General features: G+C 36.9%; 1 protein-coding gene across 5 annotated transcripts in view; it reads right to left on the bottom strand.

Moving 5' to 3' along the window:
• The window catches only part of IMPG2 (interphotoreceptor matrix proteoglycan 2), a 72,549-nt gene that overhangs the window by 21,688 nt on the left and 23,793 nt on the right, over positions 1-27,068 (bottom strand). For all 5 annotated transcript variants that reach the window (XM_067739062.1, XM_067739063.1, XM_067739064.1 and 2 more), the window contains 7 exons: positions 24,827-24,876; positions 23,409-23,491; positions 18,341-18,502; positions 14,461-14,519; positions 11,938-11,958; positions 5,030-5,274; positions 3,452-3,537 (listed from right to left, as the gene is read on the bottom strand). In XM_067739062.1, the coding sequence (XP_067595163.1) occupies positions 3,452-3,537; positions 5,030-5,274; positions 11,938-11,958; positions 14,461-14,519; positions 18,341-18,502; positions 23,409-23,491; positions 24,827-24,876 (706 nt within the window). The remainder of the gene's footprint in view (positions 1-3,451; positions 3,538-5,029; positions 5,275-11,937; positions 11,959-14,460; positions 14,520-18,340; positions 18,503-23,408; positions 23,492-24,826; positions 24,877-27,068) is intronic.

Genomic DNA, 27,068 nt, shown 5'->3' with positions numbered 1-27,068 from the left:
AATGAAAAAGAAATGCTCAAGTAATATATATGATTTCCATAAACCTATAAACTCCTTTTCAGTTCATAAAAGTTAAAACAATACACAATATCTTTAATAAAAATTAAGCCACAAGTAAACAACGTAAAATGTGAAAGTAAACAACTTGACTTTTTTTTTTTTTGCGGTACGCGGGCCTCTCACTGCTGTGGCCTCTCCCGTCGCGGAGCACAGGCTCCAGACGCGCAGGCTCAGCGGCCATGGCTCATGGGCCCAGCCGCTCCGCGGCATGTGGGATCTTCCCAGACCGGGGCACAAACCCACATCCCCTGCATCAGCAGGCAGACTCTCAACCACTGCGCCACCAGGGAAGCCCACAGCTTGACTTTTTAAATAAAGAAGGAAGACCATCTATTCCAAACAAGTACCCAGTAAAAAAAAAAGGGCAGGGCAATGAAGCTCTCTCATATATTTTGAAAGATGAACACATACATGCCAGGAATAGCACTTTATTTATTTTTATATGAATAGATGTTCCCATAGTAACAAATTCAACTCATGAATTCTTCTTTTAGTTCAATGTAGTATATTAACAGGTTCAATATTATATTGGCCAGTTTCACTTCTGCTAAGGCCAATTGAAAAGTTTGCTAAGTGCTATAGGAAGCATACTGTGCAACAAGTGATTTTCCAAACCAGGAGGCCAAAAGGTGTCAAATTCAATATCCCAACATTCTTAAGTCTAAAATAATTTCTAAAAATAAAATCGGATTAAAAAAATCTCATTTCTATTAAAGAATAGAGAGAGAGGAGTTGGGAGAAGGGGGAGAAGGGAGATAAGGGGGAGGAGGGGGAGGAAAAGGAGGAGGGGGAGAAGGGGGAGGAGGGAACGGGGAGGAGGAGGGGAGGAGGGAGAGGAGGAGAAGCAATAATCAGATACCTCTAATTAATCATTCTTTTCTTTCATGTTTTTTAATCACCCATTAACATTGCAATGTCTCCTCAAATTGAAAAACTAAGGAGTTGGCTTAAATGCAAATAGAACCACAGAAGAGGCAACATAAATGAACAAATGAGTCCAGGTAGTGTTTGCCAATAATTAAAGGGGTAGCTTCTTTCAGCCAAGCTCTAGCCACTTTCTGCAATGGGAAATGTAAACCTAATGATATCAGATCTTCCGGTTTTCAAAAGAAGTTGGAAATCTGCATTTTTATGCAAAAATCTCCTTACTTTTAAATATTGGCTTTTTAAAAAATTTGGGGGCTTCCCTGGTGGCGCAGTGGTTAAGAATCTGCCTGCCAATGCAGGGGACACGGGTTCGGGCCCTGGTCCGGGAAGATCCCACATGCCGCGGAGCAACTAAGCCCATGCGCCACAACTACTGAGCCTGTGCTTTAGAGCCCATGCGCCGCAACTACTGAAGCCCATGAGCCACAGCTACTGAGCCCATGAGCCACAACTACTGAAGCCCACGTGCCTAGAGCCCATGCTCCGCAACAAGAGAAGCCACCTCAATGAGAAGCCCGCGCACTGCCACAAAGAGTAGCCCCCGCTCACCGCAACTAGAGAAAGCCTTTGCGCAGCAACGAAGACCCAACGCAGCCAAAAATAAATAAATAAATAAATTTATAAAAATTAAAAAAAAAAAATTGGCCCCAAAGCACATGCCTATAGCTGGATCCAGTCAGCTGGTCTCCAGTTTGCAACCCCTGGCTTATGCAGAAATTTCTGTCTTTACATCATTCTAAGATATCATCACAGATCTGTGGTTACGGAAGCCCTGAGTAGAATGGGATTAGAAGGAGCGGAATGTGCCATGTTCGCAGTGGATCACCACTCCCTGTCACCGCACCTTGGACGAAATCCTATGACAGCACTACTTTATTTGTGTAGAAGTCTGTCTACAACCACCAGACTGGAAACTTCTTGTAGGCAAGGCCACACCTTATTCATCTTAGTTTCCCCAGCACTTGGCACATGAAAAGCACAAAATAAATATACTTGAATTAATAAGTGAATGAATAAACAAACACCCAATGAATGTAATCTCTGATGTCAATCCCCCTCTAACCTTTTTTCTCCAACATGGAACTTGGTGAAAAAGAGTATTTCCAGTGACTTCACATTTCAAAACTGAGTTGCTCTATACCTGAGCAGAAGTAATGGCTGTATATATTGGTTAAGCCAATTTGGGGCAGACTTTCTAAATTTCAATTGCTGGATTAAAGCCAGGAAACAAGTATCTGAAATTAATTACCATTAATTTCTTCTTTGCCATATGAGACAGAAAAGAAGTCTCAAGAGGGTAGAAGGAGCAGGGAATGAAGAAGAAGGGAGTCACCATTCTGTGACTGTGTGATAATAAAAGATCGTATAGTCGTGTTGTAGACAGCTTAGTCTCTACAGGTGTTGTGGTTGTTGTTTTACCTGCACTTGAGGAAGCCACTTTCTTTTCTACTGGATGCCTCCCTGTAGATGACATGGCAAGTGGAGATTTGAAGGGGGCAGAAGAGTGTCCAGGGGAGTTAAGTGGTAAGAACAAAAAGGAAAGTTCATTCCATGCTGTTTCTGTGCAAATGGGAATGCTTTCTGCCCAGGTTAAAAGGAGGCCTGATTGGAAGGTGGGGGTGGGATGGATTGGGGTTGACATATATACACTACTATGTATAAAATAGATAACTAATGAGAACAGACTGTAAAGCACAGGAAACTCTACTCACTGCTCTGTGGTGACCTAAATGGGAAGGAAATCCAAGGAAGAGAGGATATATGTATACGTGTGGCTAATTCACTTTGCTGTACAGCAGAAACTAACACAACATTGTAAAGCAACTATATGCCAATTAAAAAAAAAAAAGAAATTCTACAACTTCAAAGTGCAATTAAAAAAAACACACATGTAAGGATAAATAACATTAGAAATAAATGGACTTAAATATGAAAAAAAAAATGCAGGCCTGATATACCATCCCTGTCAACTAGCCAATATTTCTACTCTTGCCTTCTCTCCTTTCCATACACACACTGTCCTATATGCTTTGGAGTCTAAACTTTTTCTTCAATACAATCCTTAGAACAAAAATGTATACTCTGTAGCTATGTACACCAAATTTATAATCTTGGCTATAAAAACTATTTCTGGGTAACTTTTAGAGAACAACTCAGTGGGCACTTATAGCTTAATTATCACCAAGCAAGTATGAACCATAAATAAGCTTTCTACCATGTGTGGACTTTGGCAATGCCAAATGTGTGGACTTCATTTAACCACTGTAGAAGGCTTAAATTATCTGAACCAATACTTGGGTCCCACGAGCTGACAACTATGAATAATGTCCCAAGGATGATATAAGAGAATATGTGTAATAGGAACAGCTTGGGAAAGTCATGATACCAAAGTAAGCAGGTAAGTGTACAAAGAAGAAAAGCTTGAGGGCCTGGTTCTAGGAGTAAAACACAGAAACATACTTACCAGAATAGATGGTAAGGTTTCCTGAAGACTTGAACTTTGGGTGTTCCAAACTTGGTCTTCACTTTGGGGAAGTAAAACTCCTCTCACTAAAGAAAGAGTAACATTAAAGAACATTTTTAGTTGAGACACAATTGTACTTGAGGTTCAGGGACAACTAAAAACCAAGTTTTTCCTTTTTATAGCTTACATTTGGGTAGAACAGATGGGGAGTCGCTTAGAAAATGCTTGATACTTTATTCAAATATTGTACTTATATTAGCACAATCTGTCTAAATTACAAGACTCAAACATAAAATAAATATTCTCCCCATCATTACATTTAGGACACTCCTATATTATTTTCTTTCCTTTATCAAGCAATTTTTTACTCTTTTCAAGATTCCTATGAAGTAGTTGCTTTAAAACTGATTTTTTTTTCATTTTAATAACGAAGTTGAACTGAAATTCCAACTCATTTAGTTGATGCTAAAAATGGAGAAAATTATGCAAAACTATTTCCTTTTCGGCAGAAAGTGCCTTTGAAAAATGGGGTAAGACACCAGAGAGTTTATCACTATACCAATACTAAGCCATAAAGTTAACAGAGTAGATTGTATAATTTAATTCAATAAGATTTACTGAATCCTTGCTAGTTACCATGGACTTTGATGAGATTGAGGCTATAAACATTAATAAAGTCAAGTTTCTTTTGTGGAACTGTTCCCTATGTCACAGATAAATACATATTATAAAACAATATGAAGGACATTTATATAATGTATGTGAACACAGACAAAAAAGAAAATGATTTTGCCTGGAGGAGAGAAGGAATCAATAAAAGCTAAAAAGAAAGGATTGTCAGAAAGGTGATCTGGTGCATACACAAAAATAGAAGCAGAATCTCTCTTAATTCACCTGTTCACTGGCATAAAGGGATCAAACAGAAGTCAAAGACCCTATTTTTGGAAAATGTAAGTATTTTCCAAAATTCTTTTTCAACTGTGTATTCAGTTATCTTGTCTTCTATGGAAAACAAGTAGCATGAGATCAAAGACGAACATATCTTTTAAGATGATTGAGTCACCTAGAAAGCTGCAGCCATTCAGAACTCTGAAGCTGGCAAAACAAACAGAAATGGATTTTAGGAATAAAATTCTGAGCAATTGAAATGTACATCTACTGAAAGGTCAAAACACCTGAATTAGTTTGTACTGGATATCCTAAAGCTTTTGTTAAACTTGCTTGGAAATTCTGAGAGAACTGTTGACCTCTTTTTTAGGACACCTTCTAGGAAGTAGCTCCACCACAGGCTCCACATAAAAGGAAGACCTCACTATGTTGTTTATGGATTTAGTTTCCTAAACAACCTCATTTTGCCTATGGCATATCTTAATCCTCATGCCATTCTTCCACCAGAAACCCCTGATTGATCTACCCAAATTATCTGCATGGCTAAAGCGCCATTCACATCAGGATGGCTTCTGTCTCATGCAGTCTAGAGAGTGCCAGAACCATAAATATTTTTGGAAATTAGTTTTCCCAGAATATACTGGAAAAGAAACTAAAACTGTACAAAGACTTAATGGTTATCCAACTTACCATCAATAAGCTGAAGGGAGTCAGGATCCAGATTCAAAGAGGAGGTCCCCAGCAAAACATTCTGGTGCAGTGTCTCAGCAATATAATCTCTGAAGTTACTAATTGTATAAACAGCAGTGGGCTTATCATCCAATTCCACAAGACCATGGTTCTCCACCTTGTTGGAGTGAAGGCTAATTAGGTCCCAGGTGGTATTGCTGATGGCATCACCATTGAAGGTAACTGCATAGTGAACATCTATGCCACTATGGATGAAAAGAGAAACAGATTAGGTCCCACCAAGGAAACACAAAGAAAGGAGCTTTGAACCCACCAAGAACAAACATTAGACCTAGAGGGAGAGTCTCAAAAAGCATGGATTCCATCACCATTCTCTGAAGACTCTGGGAAACCTTTAGCCATCCCCTTCTTCCCAGAGAACAGAGGGTTATAGATCTAAGAACATGGAAAGGGGTCTAAGGAGGCCGCAGAGTCAACCCTGCACAATACCTGAGCGTATTCTTCCCCCATGTTCTCACCCCTTCAAAGCCAACTGCTCCTTTTCCCTATCAGCCTGCTTCCTTCTTTCCCTATTAGCCTTTTTCCTACCTGATTTAAAAGAACAAAACAAAACAAAACCCTCTAACTCTACTCAACAATGGGAAATCCTCTCATATCTCTTTATTACTGTTGCTGGATGAATTATGTACTCCACAATGGGGAGTGAAGCAATGAAGAAGCTTAATTACTAGGAACTAAAACATAGTTGCCTACTGTGAAAGGAAAATATGAAATATTTGGAGATAAAGCAAATTGATGACTTTTTAAAAATATCATGCTAGAATATTTTCTAATATGACAGTTATCTAAGTCTCTCAGGAGACATACTTTTGTTTTATAGCACAGACAATTTACAGTCCTATAAAGTTTAATAGTGGATTGTAAAAAAGAACTACTAAAATGTGATGGGTTTTTTTGCCTGATAGAACGATAAATCCAAAGTTTATGATTTTACTAACCAGTAGGGCATTTAGCAATGTTGTGTCTAACTTAACAATCCTTTCCCAATTAACTATATATACTTCTTTCAAATGCTCTAGAAACTAGGTCTCATTTTTCTGTTGGTTCTCTCCTTAATGTGCTGAATAAAAGTTTGACAAGTGCTAAGAAATAACTTTGTCTAGGAATGGGGCCTTTTCACTATCTTTCCACAAGCAAAGAGAAGATTTCTTGGAATAAAGGATAAAGTGAAAATAATTAGTAGGACATGATATGTCATTTGATATTTTCTTAAATAGTCATTTTGAAGAAACATCAGAATATAAAATTTTTAAGCCAACAGAATTACTCCTTCTAGACACTCAGATTTATCTAACAGCTAAAAACTAACATTTTTGTAAGTGCTTACAATGTGACAGGTATTTCACAGGCTTTAATCTCACTTAATATTCATAATAACCTTATGAAGGTTTTATTACCTTCAGATTGTTATTAAGAAACTGAGCTTTAAAGAAGTTAAAAGACTTGCCTAAAATTTCACCATATATAAGGGATAGAGTCAAGATTCAAACACGGATCTGCCTGACTCCAGTACCTGTATTCTGAACTACTTTGCTACACTCTCAGTAACTTTAATTAAACTACTACCAGAAAAAAGTCATTATGAGAATGGCTTTGCTCTACTCATCATTCTGGCTTCCAGCCAGTGTATAAGACACAGCCATCAGAGGCAGTACCCAGCAAGACACACCAAGAGCCCTCCAGAGGAAAGGAGAATACCACCCTCCCAAAGAGAAACCACTGAAGGCAGATGTGCAATGGAAATAATCTGCCACCTTCAGACATTCTATAGGAGCAAAATGATGCCCAAAGCAAAGCACTCAAATAAATTAAGCACTTCCTCCTCTGAGCTCACTTATATATTCCTTGATTATAGCCTTTGCTGTTTTGTAAAAAGATTCTGTTTATAGTGACTGCCTTGCAGTCTCTCCTTGAGTTTCTATCTCCAATGTTTGGCTTGGTACCTGGCATTAAGTGCCTATCAAATTAACAGAAATCTATACCTGCCTGAATATAAAGAGAAAACTGCAGCCTAATTAAGGTATTCATATATCTCAAAAAAAAGTGTCAGGATAATGAGAAGTGTCTCATAGAGTCTAGAAAAAGGGTTAGTCAACTAATTTATGCTACCATTAGTGAAAAGTTTCTGATCAGTGTATTGTGGCTTCCTTGTAACACAGATCCCTAGACTGGAGACAGCTGCAACAGGCTAGCATGACTTTGATACTGGCCATTAGGATCACCCAACTTCCTTTCTCTGATCTCAAGCTTGCAAAAGGAACTTTTGATTATAATTCCCTACAGATTGTCCTATGGGGAAAGAATGCATGAGCTAAGCCAATGCAATAATTAGTCAGTCGGCAGATATATTTCTTGCTTTAAATAGATCAATCGGCATTGTATTTTGTGGTTTGGTTAGCATAAATTGGTCTCAAGAGACCTCTCCTTCCTGGGAACACTGGCATTCTGATCTTGTCCAGGGCCTACAGGGGAAGCCATGAAGGTGTTACCCCTCACCTGCCACAGAAGCAGCCAGGCATGATACGATGTTCCTGTCCCACTCTAAGGTCAGTAAGGTTTTCCTCCCAGATCTGATAAGCTACCACTTCCAACAGGGTGGTTTAGGGAGTTTTAAAGTTAGCATTTTGACACCCGGATGCCCTACTAAGTGGCGAGACATCTGCTTGTCATCTGTAAATTCCCTCAAACCCTTAATTTTTCATATCGCAATATGTTGATTCATGAGTAATTCCTGATCTCCTTTTGTAAAGAAATAAATTCAGTAAAACATGCTAAAATGGCCCCAATGTGAAATAAAATAGTATGAGGGACACTTACTGGTCACAACTTACCACACCACATGTGTCCCAAGCATTTAGGACACAATACCTGGCTCACAGCAGTTCACTAAATACTTTTGAAAATAATGAAAAAACAAACGGTCAATTTTATTCAGTAATGCATGCAGATAAGACCATTGAATTTGTGCCACTTAAATGACAGTATGTGATACTCCTGACTTAATCTGAAGGGTTTTTAAGTCTCTAAATATGAAAGAGTAATTTTTCACCCTAAAGAGCACACATATTATCCTCATACATTTGTGTCTTCTGGGTAATGATTTTAGGGACACTGCTTCACAGCCAGAACCCAGCTCTGTGAGGATGTGCATGCTCTTTCCAAGCTCTGTGGGATGGACCATGCCTACATCTCCAGAAAGGTGAGCTTCTCCTTGGGATCTATGCCCAACCTATTAACATGTTAATATGGCTCTAAGACTCTAAGGCTCTAAGGAAGCAGTGATAAGGGAAAAAATGGAGAAGAAGAAAAGGTTGTGCCAGTTAGCACTTGAGCTACAAAGAAAATCAGACAAGGCTACAAAGAAAATCAGACAAGGAGAGTCAAGCCTTTACTGAGAGCCTACCTGTGCTTTGCATGACTTTTAAATAGCATAGGGAGAGGACCAAGAGAAATGTTCCTGGATCAAGAAATCTGAGCAAATCAGGCAGTCTGGGTTAGATCACTAGCCTTACTCTTTACTGGCAAAATATAATTTGTCTCCCAATGTTTCCCTTGGACTTCTAAAAATAACACTTCTAATATCATCTACCTTGTCTAGTAAGGATAAATTCTTTAAAGAAGATAAAATGTCTCACAGAGATACTGCAATTTATTACCAAGTTTTTGTCCTGGAAAGAGAACTCAAAGTAATGCTTGAGGTATCAGAAAACCATTTATTCTCAGATCGGAGAACTTCAGCATGACCCAGAACAGACTTAGTTCTGGCATGGTAAATGGAATACAGAGACATCTCAAGATGAGGAACAGAATAAAAGCCAAGAGAAAAAGAAAGTACATAAGACACAGAATGCACACTGGTGACAAAACGTTATCTGACTGAAGAAAGCTATGCTGGCTCTCTGCACTCAGCAACTCCAAGTTAACCAACCATCACCACAGCATCATCTTTCATCTTCTAAACTGAAACGACTGCTATGTAGAGGAAAGTTTCTCTGTCTGACTGCTATTTCCAGAGACATCAGTCATGTGGAGGTGAAATTTACCCTTATTCCTCACCTCTAATGCCCTGATTGGCTGTTTGATGTGTGCAGGTTTTAAATAGAAAAAATAATGATACCACATCTCGTGACAACTGATCAAACTAAAGATATTTCAGAGAAACTCAGACATCCCCCCTTCTCTCATACTTCTATTAGGAAGAAGGTGCATACTTACAAGGCCTGGAGCTGAATTTTTGAAGTGTGTGTACCAGGCAGATATTTTGTTTATTCACTTCAAATGGGTCCTAATAACTTAAAATAATGTGTGCATCTTGAAAGAGGTACAAAGCAAATAGAAAATTTCATGTGTATATAAATGCTTATGGAGAGAGAGAGGGGTGTTACATATTATATAAATAGACTATTTCTGTGCCACACATTCATTCACACACAGCTCAAAATAAAAGTATACCAGAAAGTTATGAATAAACTCCACCAACTGGTTAATATCTGACAATACGGAACAATTTTAGAAACTGTACTTAGGTTAACAATTCTATCATAAAATCTAATGGTTTCATATTGAATTGTTGTCTGTGTCCCGATAGAGAACTTAGCACTCAGCAACTGAAACCATTCTTTGATCACAGGATTAACATCAGAATTCGGGTTGTTTTAACATTCTAATCTCCCCAAGAGGGCAGCAATTAAACTATCTTTTGGTTGAATATTGACCATCAACACATATACCTATAATATAAACACACAGAGCAGTCTGCATATGCTAAGAGTACAGAAACCCAAATCCTGATTACTTTGGACAAAATATCTGATACCCTCTAGTCACGTAAGCTACGTCAAATCAGTTTGCCTCTCTAAGGCAAAATTGCCTCCAAAAGGAGAATGAATATTCTCATTTTCACTGTCTTACAGGGATATAAGAAAATAAAATGAAAAAACAAAAGAACCCGTACTTTGACATATCTCTGAAAGCACTTTTAATTAGACTGTGTTCCTAGATGATGGAGACCAACAGTTATTCATTTTTGCAGGCACAAGGTTTGCCCAATTAGCAGACACTTAGTGAATATTTGCTAAAATAATATAAATGAAAATGAGGAAGTCAGAAAGCCCTTTTCAAATATAAGATATTATATTTATATCTTATATAAATGAAGGCATAATGAGATGGATTGACCTGGAGTGTATTACATTTAGTGAAATAAGTCAGACAGAGAAAGATAAATACTCTATGTTATCATTTATATGTGGAATCTGAAAAATAAAATAATCGAATGAATATAACAAAACAGAAACTGACTCACAGATATAGAGAACAAACTAGTAGTTACCAGTGGGACGAGGAAAGGGAGGAGGGGCACGATAGGGGTAGAGGATTAAGAAATACAAACTACTATGTATAAAATAAATAAGCTACAAGGATATATCGTACAGCACAGGGAATATAGCTAATATCTCATAGTAACTTTAAATGGAATATAATATATAAAAATACTGAGTCACTATGTTCCACACCTGAAACTAATATAATACTGTAAATCAACTATACTTCAATAAAAATATTTTAAAAAGATATTACAATGAAGAAATATTACCGTATCTCTAAACATCTCTGTACTTAGCTTATGAATTTGCTTCATGTTTTCTATATTATGGTTATCAATCTTTCAAGAGAAAGTAAATTTTAAATAAAGTTGAGTTCAAAGATAAAATGACAAGCAACCTTCACAAGGCGAATTGACTATGTTTTTATATTATGCTTCTAAGAAGTTCCAGAGAGCAGCTGTTTTCGCAAATGAACTATGATAGAGATCAGCTTTCTCCCTTTCATTTACCACTTAAAATGACACTTGATTATATTATTCAATGACAATAGTATACTTCAAAGTGTTTTCATTAATGCCAGTTTTTATTCCAATTTTAAATTAAGTATAACTCAATATTTTAAAGTATTTGTTGTAGGCTATATTGTACAGCACAGGGAATATAGCCAATATTTTACAATAACTATAAATGGAGTATAACCTTTAAAAATTGTGAATCACTATGTTGTACACCTGAAACTTATATAAAATTGTAAATCAGGGCTTCCCTGGTGGCGCAGTGATTTGAGAGTCTGCCTGCTGATGCAGGGGAAACGGGTTCGTGCCCCAGTCTGGGAAGATCCCACATGCCACGGAGCGGCTAGGCCCGTGAGCCATGGCCGCTGAGCCTGCGCATCCTGAGCCTGTGCTCCGCAACGGGAGAGGCCACAACAGTGAGAGGCCCACGTACCACCAAAAAGAAAAAAAAAAGAAAATTGTAAATCAACTATACCTCAAAAAAATTTTTTTGATTTAAAACTAAATAAAAATAGATTAAAAAATAAAAGTACTTGTCAGTCAGCAGCCTATGACGAAGTCTGTAAACTACAGCCTGTGAGCTAAATCCAGCCCACTGTCCATGAGTTAATGGATTTTATATTTTAAATGGTTGAAAAAAATCAAAATAACAATATTTTGTGACGTGAAGATCACATGAAATTGACATTTCAGGGTCCATGAATAAGTTTTATCGGAACACAGCCACGCTCATTCATTTTCAATATACTGCTTACATCTACTTTCATCTGACAGATAGTGACAGAGGTGAGTAGATGCGACAGAGGCTGTATAGTGTGAAAAGGTTTGAAATATTTACTGACTCTTAACAAAAAAATGTTGGCCAACTCATCTGTAAGGAGATGAACAGTGATACTGGAAGTAATAAAGAAATTAAGCCACACTCCCTTGGACGTTGGGCTACCATATTTTCTGAACTACCTCCTCATTAGGTGGACAGTATAGAAAGTGCCAAAAGTTACTCTACCTGCCATTTTCCTTAGGGGATCTGAAAACAAAAATGGAAAGTGTTAAGCAGAGTTTACGAGCGTTATAATTGTCATATAATTCATCAAACTACAAGTTCTTAATGTACTTCCTCTGAAATGTTTCTTTAAATGAAAATGCTTGTATATACTAGATAATGACAAATTCCTGTACATTGAAGGAAGATAGCAAAGGTGGAGAAAATATTCTATTTTAAAATCAATAGTCTTTACTGTCTTCAAACTTGTTAAAAATACTTTTAAACAATTAATATATGGTTATCTCTTTATAAATAAACTTCTTTTCAGTAGATCAGCAGAGAACTCCAGCTGTTGGCACTAACAAAATTGGGAATACTTTTGGGGGGATACAATGTGTTATGTGGTATTAAAATGAATAAAAGAAAATCAGATGGTATATAGTAAGGTTCTAAGGGGTTGGGAAAGGTCAGGACTGACTAACTTATAGGATACTGCATAGCCTTTAATATTTATTTATTTAATATTCATTTATTTAATGTAGTAGAACTTCCCATGTGGTATGCATTTTACAAAAATTAATTCATTTAATCCTCATGAAAACTTATTAAGGACCATGAACATCCCCATATTACAGGTAAAGAAACTGAGAAACAAAACAACTAAATAATTTACCCAAAGCATTTAAAAGTATTTTTTAATAAAGCAGGATTAATATAAATTGTATAAATTATCTTTTTTATACAAAGGAGAAGTTAAGGCTTGTTAATTTATCCAAAACCATCCAGCCAGCAGTGCCAAAGGCAGGATTTAAACCTAGACAAGTTGATCCCAAAGGCCAAACTGCCTTTCAAGTGCTGCCAAATGAGAGAGGACTTCAAAAGCCTCACCTTCTCAGGCTCTCATGTGAGCTTTAGTCACAGCTGGAGGCAAGTATCCTGTGCAAAGGGCTAAGGCTGAACTGGGAGACAGGTCATGGTGTGAGAGTAGGTGGAGGGTCAATTTACCATGCTTGCCCTCGCCCCTGCACCAATAATTAGCCGAGTGTCCTTAGATAAAACACTTAAATTCCCTGTGCTCTGGTTTCCTTGTCAGAAAAAAAGGAGGATAACAATAAGTCTTTCACAGCATGGCTGTTGGGATTAAATGAATTAATATAAATACTGGCACACTGTGCTCGATTTAATATAAATACTGGCACACTGTGCTCGTAAGTGCTTGCTGTTATTTCTGGAAAACCCAGAAGTTGTGACAAGACTATGCCAAAGATGCATACACTGTTAATTATGCTCATGCTCCCCTGCATCCAACAGGTGGGCCACAGCTACCACCCACATGCTCCAAACCTTCAGAGGACTCAGTCTAGCACAGAGGTTAAGAGCGAGAGCTATAAAGTCAGCCACTTTGTTTCAAAATCCCTCTTATGCTCTAACTTAAAAACTCTCTGACCTTGGGCTAATACTTCATCCTTTTAAACCTGTTTGCTCCTCTGCAAAATAAGTATTAATAATGATATTTTTGCTGAAAGAGTTGACGATTAAGTGAGCTCAGGAATGTGAAGAGGCCAGAAGTATTCACTCAGTAAATGTTCACAAGTATTATGCTGCAGGTCGTAAGTAGGGAAGAAATGTCTTAAAAAGAGGTGTCTGGGGCTTCCCTGGTGGTGCAGTGGTTGAGAGTCCGCCTGCCGATGCAGGGGACACGGGTTCGTGCCCCGGTCCAGGAAGATCCCACATGCCGCGGAGCGGCTGGGCCCGTGAGCCATGGCCGCTGAGCCTGCGCGTCCGGAGCCTGTGCTCCGCAACGGGAGAGGCCACAACAGTGAGAGGCCCGCGTATCGCAAAAAAAAAAAAAGAGGTGTCTGATTTACCCAGAACTGTTATGTTGATGAACACATCCCTTCCAGAGCGGCCATACACGGAGACGTCAAAGTCACCTTAGTGTAGCACTGACGAGCATTAGGAGCACGCTGAGGTCACATCTAATCTGACTTCAGGCTCCCTTCAGTGCCAAATAAAAGCAGTGTGACTTGTCAGCAGCAAGCTGGGGACATGAATTCCTAAGTTCTTACCCTGGCCCAACTACAATTTAACATATCTCCTTGAATATATTATTTTGCCTTTTTCTGACTCAGTTTCTTCACCTGAAAAACCAGCATTAGGAACATGAATTTATAGGATTGACATATACACACTACTATATATAAAACAGATGACTAATAAGGACCTACTGTATAGCACAGGGAACTCTACTCAATACTCTGTAATGGCCTATATGGGAAAAGAATCTAAAAAAGAGTGGATATATGTATAACTGATCCACTTTGTGGTACACCTGAAACTAACACATTATAAATCAACTATACCCCAATATAATTTTAAAAAATAAATTTTTTAAAAAGGAATATGAATTTAACAAAATAGTATTGAATTACAGTATTCACATCATTTTGAATCATTGTTAGAGTATACATAATAAACACAAAACGATATTCCATTTGAAATAAAGAGTTCCACAAAACATGTGCATTTTTAAAGTCTATTTACCTAAAGTCAAGTACATGAATGTCCTTGTAGCCCAGTAGCCCAGTAAATGCATTTTCCACCTGTTAAAAATAAAAATAAACTTTATAGCTATGTAGAAATGTAAAAAAAGTACATAGAAAAAATGCTTTTAAGAGTCAAATATAAAGTGCCCTGTTTACAGCCATTAGAAGCTTGTACACACATATGGATATATGTGGATCAGAAAGCTAAGAAAATTATAATTGTTACAATGTTAGAAAATAGTTTTTACATCACTGCCACATTTTCCTTTTTCATTTTGATTTTTAAGGTTTTGATGTGCTTTAATATTAATTTTTTCCAAATTATAAAAAACACACTTTTATTGGCAAAGCACTGTTTTTTCCCTTATGTGATGAAATGTGAAAAAAGGACTGGTTTCAAAGAAACTGTAATAACATTTTTTAATGTAATTATATGGATTAGAAGTCTGGCCACACATGGACATATATACACTACCAAACGTAAAATCGATAGCTAGTGGGAAGCAGCCGCATAGCACAGGGAGATCAGCTTGGTGCTTTGTGACCACCTGGAGGGGTGGGATAGGGAGGGTGGGAGGGAGACGGAAGAGGGAAGAGATATGGGGATATATGTATATGTATAGCTGATTCACTTTGTTATAAAGCAGAAACTAACACACTATTGTAAAGCAATTATACTCCAATAAAGATGTTAAAAAAGAAATCTGGCCACAGCACACACGCTAACACACAGTTAGGTGCTCATTTCCTCTAAGTGTAAAATGTCTGGTGGCATCTGTTTCCTACTCCTACAACACAAGGGGCTGTGAACACAGCTAACTTAAGAAAGAAATCTGCAGACCTGGGCTTAGGCCTTGTTGACTGCTTGTCATGAAGGAGGTTATAAAGCAGTAACTGGTCAAAAGACCAATTTATGAGCATCACAACTGCAGGAACCAGTTTTATCACTGAGTTTTTAAAATCAAGCCACATAAATCAATATAAGCTTAGTGACTAGAGTGGGGGGAAATGCTAGATTGGACCAAATACCTAAAAAAATCAGTTATGCATAAATACATATTTAACAAAATCAAACATTTTATCCACAACATTTCAGAAGGTGACAATCTCACCAGATGAGTCACTAGGGGGCCGACACTAGAACAAGAGAAGTTGTTAGTGACATCTCTGGGCATCTGCTTTTAAAACCAAGTCCACACATAATCAGGAGAATGGGATTTTCTTAAAATCTTGGTTCACCGAAGATATTCATGCCTTGCAGATAAAGAATCCAAACATGTGAAACTTTTTAGCTATAATAATTGCCTTGTTTCATTCTCTGAAAGAAAACTGAGAAGTACTATTAATTCTCGGAGGATGAGGCTGGGGATAGAATCTGCAGGACTAGGAATCCAAAGACTGAGGGTTAGTGCCAGCTGTTTTTACTGGCAGAGTGGCCAGGCACAAGTCTTCTTTCATATGATTAATGCTGCCCTGCCCACCAACCACATTAGTTTTTGTAAGGTTAAAATGAATGTAGCTGAAAGTACTCCATTAATTGCAAAATGCTGTACAAGTGCATGTTATTATTAATACTAAACCCAACTCATCTGGGGTTTTGCCATCTCTTGATTCAAATACATATATGTATTCTAATTAATCATACCCAGTTAGCTATGTACAGGTACCCAGCTGTAATAAAGTCATTCCACTTTATTAACATCAAGATTAGTAACAGGTACAATTTACGGAGTGACTGCTATGTACCTGGTGCTTTGATATAACATTACTTCTAATCCTTTCAACAATACCAAGAGATACATATCTTTCCCATTATATGGTTGAGAAAACTGAGACTCTGAGATGTCAACTAATTTGTCCAGATCATGCATTTGGTAAGTGACTGAATCCAAATTTGTTCAATCCCCAATCTTTCTACTGAAATACATGCCTCATCCTCTTTCCCCTGATAAATATGGTTTTAAAATTGGGACCAGGACTGGGAAAACTGTGAGGCTCATGACAACTTCTCACCTGAATTAAAATGAAGGGGACTCTGTATTGATATAAAGGAAGGAACATTTTCAAAGGAAGGAAGAGACCTGATTTTCCCTTCTACTCCTAGAAGCTGAAATGAAATGACCATGAACAAGTTACTTGCCCTCCTGGGTTTCATCTATAAAATGGAGATGATTACCCACACGGCTGCTGTTAGCAAACGGACATACAGCAGGCTGCAGAACACAAAGCACTATGCGAGGACACTGTGTTGATTCCGTGTCTGTTGTCAGGTATCCACACTCCCAAGCCTATCACAATGACCTTTCCCTCTCTGATGTCATTCTTGGTGATGTCCCAAGTTTATCTTACTCTTCTCCTCATAAAAGATAAAAAAAATAATAAAAAAAAATGTAACGGCTCCCGAACCTCAATCCTCCCAAGCAGGCTTTCTTTTTCCCTGTGTCTTGCAATATTACCTAAGAAATAATATTGAAGGAACAATTCCTGTGACTGTGTCCTGAAGGGAGAGAGCTTGAGGGCCTCCTTCAGTTTGCAGTAAACATGGAGACAGGACCTTTCAGAGACATGACCCTGACCCTGCAGTTCCATACAAAGAAGTGGCTATTCGTAAACATTTTATTCCAGGTAAAAGGACGGGGATATAGAAAAAGGCCAGAGAAGGAACGGATCCTTCATCACCCTCAAATCACCTCAAGCCAATAGCTACCTATACCTCATAAAGTCCCTGCTGGAAATGTTTTTTCAGAGTGTTTATTAGACTTTCTCTAAACATGCAGTCATTCAGCATGACTGTTTACCCAAACACTGAGGCTTATTAAAGGTTCCTTAATCCAAGGGCAGAGAGAACCAAACAGCTGACCCAAGACACTATCTGATGCCAGGTGGCCACTGGCCTGGCTGACATTTCTTCCACACACCATACAGCCTCACAACTTGGCCACACAGCTAGGAAATTAATCGTCTGGCCTACATTCTCTGTGTCTGATGGCTGCAATAATGCTGCTTGGCTGAGAGATGCACATTTTTGTTTCTCGTCTAAACAGTGTAAAGAGAAGGAAATTAGTCCAAGGTAATGGAATTGAAAAACTTAGCCAAAGAGAATTCCATCGAGAGCGATGGAAAAGAAATAAACAGGAAGGAATGATGTGCCCTCTCACTGGACAGAGAGAGGAGATGGGCACTCAGTGCCTTACAGTCTATACAAGAGCAAAGGCACACAAGAAGGGGGCCAAGAATGGGTCATTTTTGACTGAAAGAATCTTGAGTTCAAGCCCCTATATAGAATTCTTCCAGAAAGTAAGGTTGTGGGATGGTCTAATGCACAATTCTTTAAAGAAACCCCTTTTTAAAAATACTTCCAACCAAGGAACAGAGATAACAGGAAAATTTACTTTTCACTGGATATCCTTTTGTCCTTTGAACTTGGTGCCTCATACTACCTATTATTAACTGTTAAAAAATTTTCAACTTAAAAAAAGAACAAATATAAAATTTTAAAAATTAAATGTGATGTTCCCTCAAGAAAAACAACACACTAAATACAGTTTCTCAAAGATACTCATTTCTCCAAATATGGTCAAGTTAAAACCATGCCATAGAACACATTCTTCCTTGGCTGTGCAGCCAAAGTTGGAAATAGCATTTATTTGGTAGCAGATGGCAAACGCATACAAAATTTTGTTTCAATGAAATAGTTCATCTTTCGGTGAACTTTTCACAGAGCCTTCTAAAGAAATGGCTAAATCACCACTCCCTGAATCAAACAGATGGAAAGCTTAAATCCGAAATCTACCTTTAACCAGTGTTGTTAATATGGGAAATTTACAACCCCAGCAAACTATCTTGTATACAAAAAGAAATACAACAAAATCACCCACCTCTGAAATAAACTCTTCTACAAGGCGCTGGTGGTGAAAGCTGTAGGGATCCTGTAGTTCTTCATTGTATTGTTCCCCCAAAAGGTGGATACTGAATTCTGCAACCTGCTCCACTGCTGGTTTTGTGGATTCTTCTATCACATTCTCAATTTCATTGCTAATCTGGATTTTTAGAGAAAGAACAATAAATGTTCACTCATTCAGTCAACAAATATTTACTGATCACCCATGATATGCCAGACACTGTGCCAAAGGCAACTTCTGATGACGATTATTTATATAATATTTGACTTTGAAACTAACTGGTGGACTTTAAGACATAGGCTAATATTAAAATTACTGTGTATCTGTACATTCCTTTGAATACACAATGACTGGTTCAGGGAAGGATAGAAAATTTTGTTAGTAAATAAATAAAAGGAAAAAATTTTTAAAGAAGAAAAAGAGTTGAAATTATCATCTAAAAATAGTCTAGAAGGGTGTTTCTCAAACTTTTTGGTGTTAGGACCCCTTTAAACTCTTAAAATTCATTAAGGAACCCAAAGAAGTTTGGTTTTTGTGGGTTATATCTATAGATACACACCAAACAAAAAATTAAAAGAGAAATTTTAAATATATATATTAATTCATTTCAAAATAAGAAACTCATTACATGTACAAATGAATAACATATGTTTTGCAAAATAAAAAAATTAGTGAGAAGAGTAATGTTTATATTTTTACAAATTCTTTAAAGTCTGGCTTAATAAAAGATGGCTAGATTCTCATATCTGCTTCTGCATTCAATATGTTGTTTTAGTTGAAGTACATGAAGAAAATCCAGCCACACAGATATGTATTGGGTAAGGAAGGAATACATTAATAGCCTTTTCAGATAGTCATGGATAATCTTTTCTGATACTGTGCCAAACTCAATGAGTGGAAGTGTTTTAAAGGTTAGTTTCTACGTGGAATCTGAAACCACACCAACAAACTTTTTGTACTCTGTAACATCTAAATCCAGGTCTTCCACAAGCCAAAGCTGGAACAATTTGAGCCACAAAATAAATAGTGGATTATAATCCAAAGAATAAAAGAAATATCCATGAGTCTGTACTGATATAAATAATTTAATAAATAAACAAGAGAGAAGTGGCAATAGTTCCTTACCGAAGAATCCCAATTAACAAATGTAGAAGGAATGAGGAAAACAGAATATCACTACTAGAACCCAACACTAATAACTGCTGCATGCAAGATACACTTGTGCTCATCTAATCCAAGTCCCTCCATTTTAATACACAAGAAAAACAGGGATTGAGATGGAAGAATGGCCTAAGGGCTAACAGCAAGCCAATGGCAGAGTCAGGAAGAGAATACCGGGCTTTTTCTACTGTATCATCTTTCTTCCCTGATGGATCAAATAACCACAGACCTTCAAAACTTCACAACTGGAAAGAACCTCGAAAATTCCACCATCCTTTCTGATGCCTGAATTCTCTCTACAGTATCTCCCCCAAATATCTATTCATCCTCAGTTTAAATGGCTCTGATGAGAAAGTCTTGGAAAGACTTTCAAAGGCAGGCCATTACATTTCCAAAAAAGCTCTCTCATGGTTGTAAAGTTCTTAATAAAACCCAAATATATTTCCCTGTAAATTCCCACTGATCTCAGTTCTGCAACCTGGAATGCGTATAAAAAGTGTAGTCCCCAGACAGCCCTTCAAATAAGTATAGGCAGCTGTCATCTTCCCTGATTTTTCACTAGTTCCTTTCCTCTAGAGACTTCTCAAGCTCTTAATGTCTTCCTTAGAGTGTGGTACACATAAGTGAGGTCTGATCAATTAGAATATGGTACAATTAAAATATGGTACAACTATCACCTTCCTTATAGTAGATTCTAATTTCTATCATGCAGCCTGAAAGTACACTTGTTTTTACTAGTTTTTTTCCCCTCAGTACTCAGCTTTTTTCCCCATCATACTGCTGAGTCATGTTGAAACTAACAAAAACCTTTAGTCTTAAGGAATTTTGTACAAGACTTTGTCTTCTTCCATATTAAATTTTCTCTCACTAAATTTGAACAGATACTTCCACTTCTATTATTACTATACAAGAAATATCCTTAGTAACCTTACTGCTACAGAATGCCTAAAATGCTAAATAAATATTTTTAATGTTTTTAATGCAGAGCTGGTTTGTAAGAAAATAAAGAAAGCCCCAAGGTATCCAAAAAGATAGGTTAGAAAAATCCAGAGAGGTGATTCAGTAATCTATGTGTACATAGTATATCTAGTGATCCCTTGGGACCTAGGCTTTAGTTTTAAATACCACAAAGGGATATAATATAAATATAAATAGTGTTGAAAAGTCAGATCAAAGACTCCTACATAAAGCAAGGATTTTAAAAACTCAATAGACAGTTTGAAAAACAAATTAGACTAAGCTGAAAGAAGAATAAGTGAACTGAAAGACATTTCTGAATGCAACACAGAGAGACAAAGAAAGTTATGAAACAGTGGTTAACTGACAGAAGGTATAAAATGAGGAGGTCAGACATATATCTAATCATATGAAGTAACAGCTGAAAATTTCTTCTATATATATTTTTGTGAAACTGCAGTATCCTCAATACTGTATTATATACTATTATATCATAGTTATGGTTAGAGTAGTATATGATACAGTATTTGGGATACTATATAATACTAAATGATATAGTATTGGGGATACTATATACACAAGCATACCTCATTTTATTGAGCTTCCCTTTATTGTACTTTGCAGATACTGCATTTTTTAGAAATTGAAGGTTTGTGGCAATCCTGAGTCAAGCAAGTCCATCAGTGCCTTTTTTCCAAAAGCATTTGCTCACTTCATGTCCCTGTGTCACATTTTGGTAATTCTCACAATATCTCAAATGTTTTTATTATTATTATATTTGTTATAGCGATGCGTGATCAGTGATCTTTGATGTTACTACTAGACTTCCTCAAGGCTCAGACGATGGTTAGCAGTTTTGAGCAATAAAGTATTTTTTAATTAAGATATATACATTGGTTTTTTTTAGACATAATGCTATTGTACACTCAATAGACTATAGTAGAGTTTAAACATAACTTTTATATGCACTAGGACACCAAAAAGTTCGTGTGACTTGCTTTATTGCAATATTCACTTTATTATGGTCGTCTGGAACTGAACGCACAGTATCTCTGAGATATGCCTGTAGCAGTATACTATACTACAGTATACTTACAGTAGTACACTATATAGTATATGGGATTCTGCAGTTTCACAACAATGGGGATAAGAGTGTGATTATGTTTATTTATTTTGCTTTGGATTTGTTGTACTTCCTTAACATGAAGCTTTATTACTATTATAAATTTTGAGAAATTCTCAGTCATTATCTCTCATCATTAGATATAGATAGACAGAGAGAGAGAGCAATATCTTAAAAGTAGGACAAAAAAATAGTAAGATTACCCACAAGGGAATAAGAACTAAATTGTTAGTTGAGCTCTTAGTAGCAACAATAAAAGTTAGAAGAAGTGAAATAAAACCTTGAAAATAAAAAACTCAATCTAGAATTTAATACAGATTTTAAGTGTCTTTCTAGAATAAGAGGATAATAAAGTTTCAGGTGACCAAAAACTGAGATTGAACCAGTGAGATATTCTCACTAAAGTAATACCAGAAGCATATATTTCAGAAGGAAAATTAGTCCAGAAGAGAGGTCTAAACTGCAAAAAAGAGTTTTAAGAAAATAAAGTGGTAAACATCTGGGTAAATGTAAAACAAGCTTTAAAGGGAAAGAACAAAAATACTGAAAAATAGCATATAAAATAGTAGGGTGATCATTTGAATCATTCTAATATTCTAATGTTCCTGTATTACTCAGGATAAGGATAAAGATTCTGAAAAACTTAAATTTTGCTAGATTAAATACACATAATAACACACAGGGTAAATAGTAACAAAACAGAAATAAAGTATATAATTTCTAAAATGTATTAGGAAAAAACTGAACTGTAAAACTGTACATTAGGCTTCACTTTGAACTAGAGGTACAGGCAATCTAATTCCTGTCATGTATCCCTGTACTATTCTGTTTTCCTACTGATTCTATAAATCACCTTCAAATCACCCTCTCTGTTTTAGAATGTTCCAATTGATTACACACAATGTCTTCATTTCTATTATAGTGAATTCTATCTCATTCTGTAAATGTTTCCAGACCTAAATCATAACTATTCTGCCTCAAGTTCAGAACTACAGTATAACTTTTTATTCAAATATTTATCAAATGCCAATATTTTCTAGTACCATCTAATTTGGACACAGTTGTACTAAGGGTAAATATATTGATTCAAGGATCCCAAACTACCACCAGCCTTGTTCAGTGACAGGGAAAGTGGTGGGGCAGAGTGGGGTGACTTAACTTGACTTCTCAGAAGTTAAAATGTCCAAGTTGGTAAGAGAAGGTGTAAGGTAACAAAATTGTACCTTTCTAGTGAGTACGTTCAATCAGAGTTTGCTTATATTAAGTAATCTAGGATTTATGCATATCTAACAAAATTTCTAACAAAATGTTTCTATCTTCCTGGAAGTGTATACTTTTTAAAAAATTTTCAATGTGATAGAAAGCCAACTTAATGTTATTTAGTGGACAGATTACTATTAATAATGATGCATTTAAAAAGCATGGTATTTCTTTAAACTACATAAAATCTATATACTTTCCCTCTGAAGAAGACTAAGTCCTGATTTATTAAGAGACAAAAGAACATAAGCAAAAACCCTCACAGTAAATTATGTACACAGCCCACAAAAGACAGTGGGCTTACCATGATGACAGCTCCCCAGGCCCCTAGTCATTTCATTTACAGTTTGAAGCCATTCCTTGCCAAAAGCAGATTTACTTGGCTCTCTAAGGAATCACAGATTTTTTGAACTGGTTTTAGAATCTACATTTCCATAAAGGGAACCACCTGAAGTTTTGTGTAGTCTGGCAATGGACTATAAATCTCTCTTAATCCCTATTCTCCATGTTAGAAACTAAATAACAAAACAGAACATCACTCACACTCTCTTCTGGCCTCTCCAAGCTGCTCTCTGAGATACCTTCATAGAAGGTCACCCCTGGATATGGAACACTGAGACTGGCACCTAAGTAGAAAAACAAAGACATGTGCATGAATTCAGTCCATGACTAAATCAGAATTCCTATCAGGAAGCAAGAAACTGATTTCCAAGGCATTTCTAAAAGTCATTTACTTTTTCATCCTAGAAATTCTGTGCATTCTAACCTCAAGACACATTTATCCAGAGTCTCCTCAGCACAAGAAATAAATATGACTCATTCAACAAGCATTTATTGATACGTACTATATGTCAGGCTCTATGCAAGCCTCCAGGGATACAAAGTCCCTATCCTTAAGGAGCTATCTGATAAAACTAACACTCTCAGACAGGGGAAGTGGGTGAAGGTTGGAATTGGCCATAAGTTATAATCTTTTTTTAATTGGGGTATAGTTGCTTTACAATGTAGTGTTAGTTTCTGATGTACAGCGAAGTGAATCAGCTACATGTATACATATATCCCCTCTTTTTTGGATTTCCTTCCCATTTAGGTCACCACAGAGCATTGAGTTCCCTGTGCTATACAGCAGGTTCTCATTAGTTATCTATTTTATACATGGTAGTGTATATATGTCAATCCCAATCTCCCAATTCAACCCACCCCCTCCCATAAATTATAATTACTGAAGCTGGGCCTCATTGTGTTATTTTTGTATATGTTTGAAATTTCCAACATAGAACAGCTTTTTTTAAAAAAAAATTAAAAATAAAGAAAGCGGGCCCCGCTGGTGGCGCAGTGGTTGAGAGTACGCCTGCCGATGCAGGGGACACGGGTTCGTGCCCCGGTCCGGGAAGATCCCACATGCCGCGGAGAGGCTAGGCCCGTGAGCCATGGCCGCTGAGCCTGCGCGTCCGGAGCCTGTGCTCCGCAACGGGAGAAGCCACAACAGTTAGAGGCCCGCGTACCGCAAAACATAACAAAACAAAACAAAGAAAGCAACTACTAATTTATAGGAAATATAGAGGTCAAAGTAAATGTTAAAGTACACCACAGAATGCAATCAGAAAAAATTACTCTGGAAAACTCTACAAGACAAATGACAAATGGTGGAGCTAGAAAGGTCCTACCTTTTGACATAAGCAGTGATCATAGGGTGTTTGCCATAAAACAATTGTTTAGGTTGTACATTTGTTTTAAGCAGTTTTCCGATTTTGTTTTATAATTAATAATTAAAGATTCTTAAGTACCCACATCATAATGTCATAAAATAAGTGACAAAAGAATTAATTTTTCTTGAGACTCTTTAACAACACGTAGAGAGAAACACATGGTATTTTTAAAATGTGAGCTGAAAAATTTGCTTCCTTTCAATTAGATAATAAATTTTAGAAGAAAAGTGAATAAAAGGCACAAAAGCCTACCTCCCAATGTTGAGGTATCACCAACAGGAACTGGAGATGACAATTCAGGGCTAGGAAAAAAATTGTTTGGAGTTATTAAATGATAGAAATGTGAGGGGTTATTTTGGGGTTTGTTTTCCAAAAAGGATTCACCAGATCTCCAAACAACGATTCCCAAACCAAAGTACTAAGTAGCAAATTAAAAAAACAAATAGTCTTTACAATTGATTTATTTTACATTTTTTGATGCTACTCAACTAGAATCACCCTACATAAAGTACTCCCTTACTTACTATTTCATAACACTGTTTTGTTTCTTCTCAGTTCTTATCACTATGGGAAATTATCCTGCTCATTTATTTATCTACTTTTTGATCTCTGTCCACGCCCTAATCCTCTAGAATGGCATTGTCTAATATGGTAGCCAGTGGACATATGTGGCAATTTAAGTTAATTTAAAATTAAAGTTTAAAATTCAGAACTTTATCCACACTAGCCACATTTCAAGTGTTCAGCAGTCACATGTGGCTAATGGCTACTTTATTGGACAGCCCAGAACATGTCCATCGTCACAGAAATTTCTATTGAATAAGACTGCCTCAAGAATCTAAACTCCATGAGATTAGGGACCTTACCTGCCATAGTCATGCTGTATCTCCACCCTAAAAAAGAACCTACCATTTAGTAGGCACTGAATAGATATTTTGGGAACAAATAAATAAATACTATTGGCCAACCAGTGTAGTGTAGAAGGCACTTGACATACAGTTGTGAACAAAACACCCATGGTCTAAGAAGGTTACCGTCTAATAGAAAACAGATAACAAATACATGCTTACAAACTCAACAAGTAGTACAGACACGAAAGCACTGGCTGCTAAGGCGAACATATAAGCCCAAATCTCATCTCATTTGAGAGATCACAGAGTCATAAAACTTTTTAATATAAAACAAGTCAAGCTTAGAGAAATGATTTGCTATAGGCCACATTGCTCTCAGGTTTCAGGTCCCTGACTATCTTTTTACCATGTTGCCCTGCAACTGAAAGCAAAGATCTGAAGAGATCAGAGGATAATCTGAGAAAGCCCTTGCTCTAAAGAAAAGAAGGTGGGTTTCTGCAAGTCCAAATTTGCATATACCCCCAAAATATACAATTTAAATTATAGTAATTGAAAACTCTCTTCAACTTTCCACAAGTCACCTTTCGAAGGTGAGTTAATCACAGTCAAAATGTCTCCCTCTCAGACTTGCTAATGTCTCAGTGAGTCCCATCTTCACTTCAGAACCACCCCCTTTAAATTGTCCTGCTGCTCTAAACTAGATCACGGTGGGGCAGGGGAAGGGTCGCTCACAGCCACCAGATAAACATGGCACACATCTTGAAGCAGCAATTTTTTACTCGAAAGTAAAAGCATAGGCAGGGAGCTAAGTAAAAATTGATATGGAATTTAAAACATCTTAATATTAAAACAAGTGTGGCTATAGAGTAGAATATAAAGTTTAAATGAATATTAAGATAAAATATGACAGTTTCAAAGACATTTCATGACTGGAATTGGAGTGGGGGAGTCAACTAGGGCCATGTTCCCTAAAGCCCCAGGCTTTGGTAGAAAATTTGAGAAATATAGGTTAAAAAAAATCTCACCATAAGGATTCTTCTGGTTTTAGAAATACTATCTAGAAAGAATAACATATTAAACCAGTACACCAAACCTACCACTATTGGTTATTTTTCATCCACTTGCAGGAAACTGCTTACTAAGTGAGCTGTCATCCAAAAGAACCCAAAGGAATAGGACATCTGGATAAGTCATTCTGATGAATGATGAGTAGAGGAAGACCTGGATGATGAGAAAGCACCAAGAGGCTTCTTGGGTTGCAGGAGACGGAGCTTAAAAAACTAGGATTCAGATGCATTTGGAAGAGACATTAACATCATCAGGCTTGAATAGGATTTATCAACTGTCCACAAGGCAGAATCCCTCCCAATACCTTCACTTTATAGATGAAAAATCAAGGTGCAAATGGGTAAAGCAATTTTCTCAGGGTCACCCAAGGCCATACCTAAAATTCCTAACCATATCCAGTTCTCTTTTCAATGATAATAATAGCAAGAATGACTACAACTAAATTTATCGTGTCAGGCATTGTGTTAAGTGCTTTATCTTGGTTAACTCACTTAATTCTGGCATCAGTCTTAAAAGGAAGACACTATTATCCCCATTTATGCATATGAGGAAACTAATGATAGAAGAGATTAAGA

This window comes from Pseudorca crassidens, chromosome 5 (assembly GCF_039906515.1).
Source record: "Pseudorca crassidens isolate mPseCra1 chromosome 5, mPseCra1.hap1, whole genome shotgun sequence".
Lineage (NCBI taxonomy): Eukaryota > Metazoa > Chordata > Mammalia > Artiodactyla > Delphinidae > Pseudorca > Pseudorca crassidens.
The sequence above is the reverse complement of the archived record's forward strand: the minus strand, read 5'-3'. Positions and strand labels throughout refer to the sequence as shown.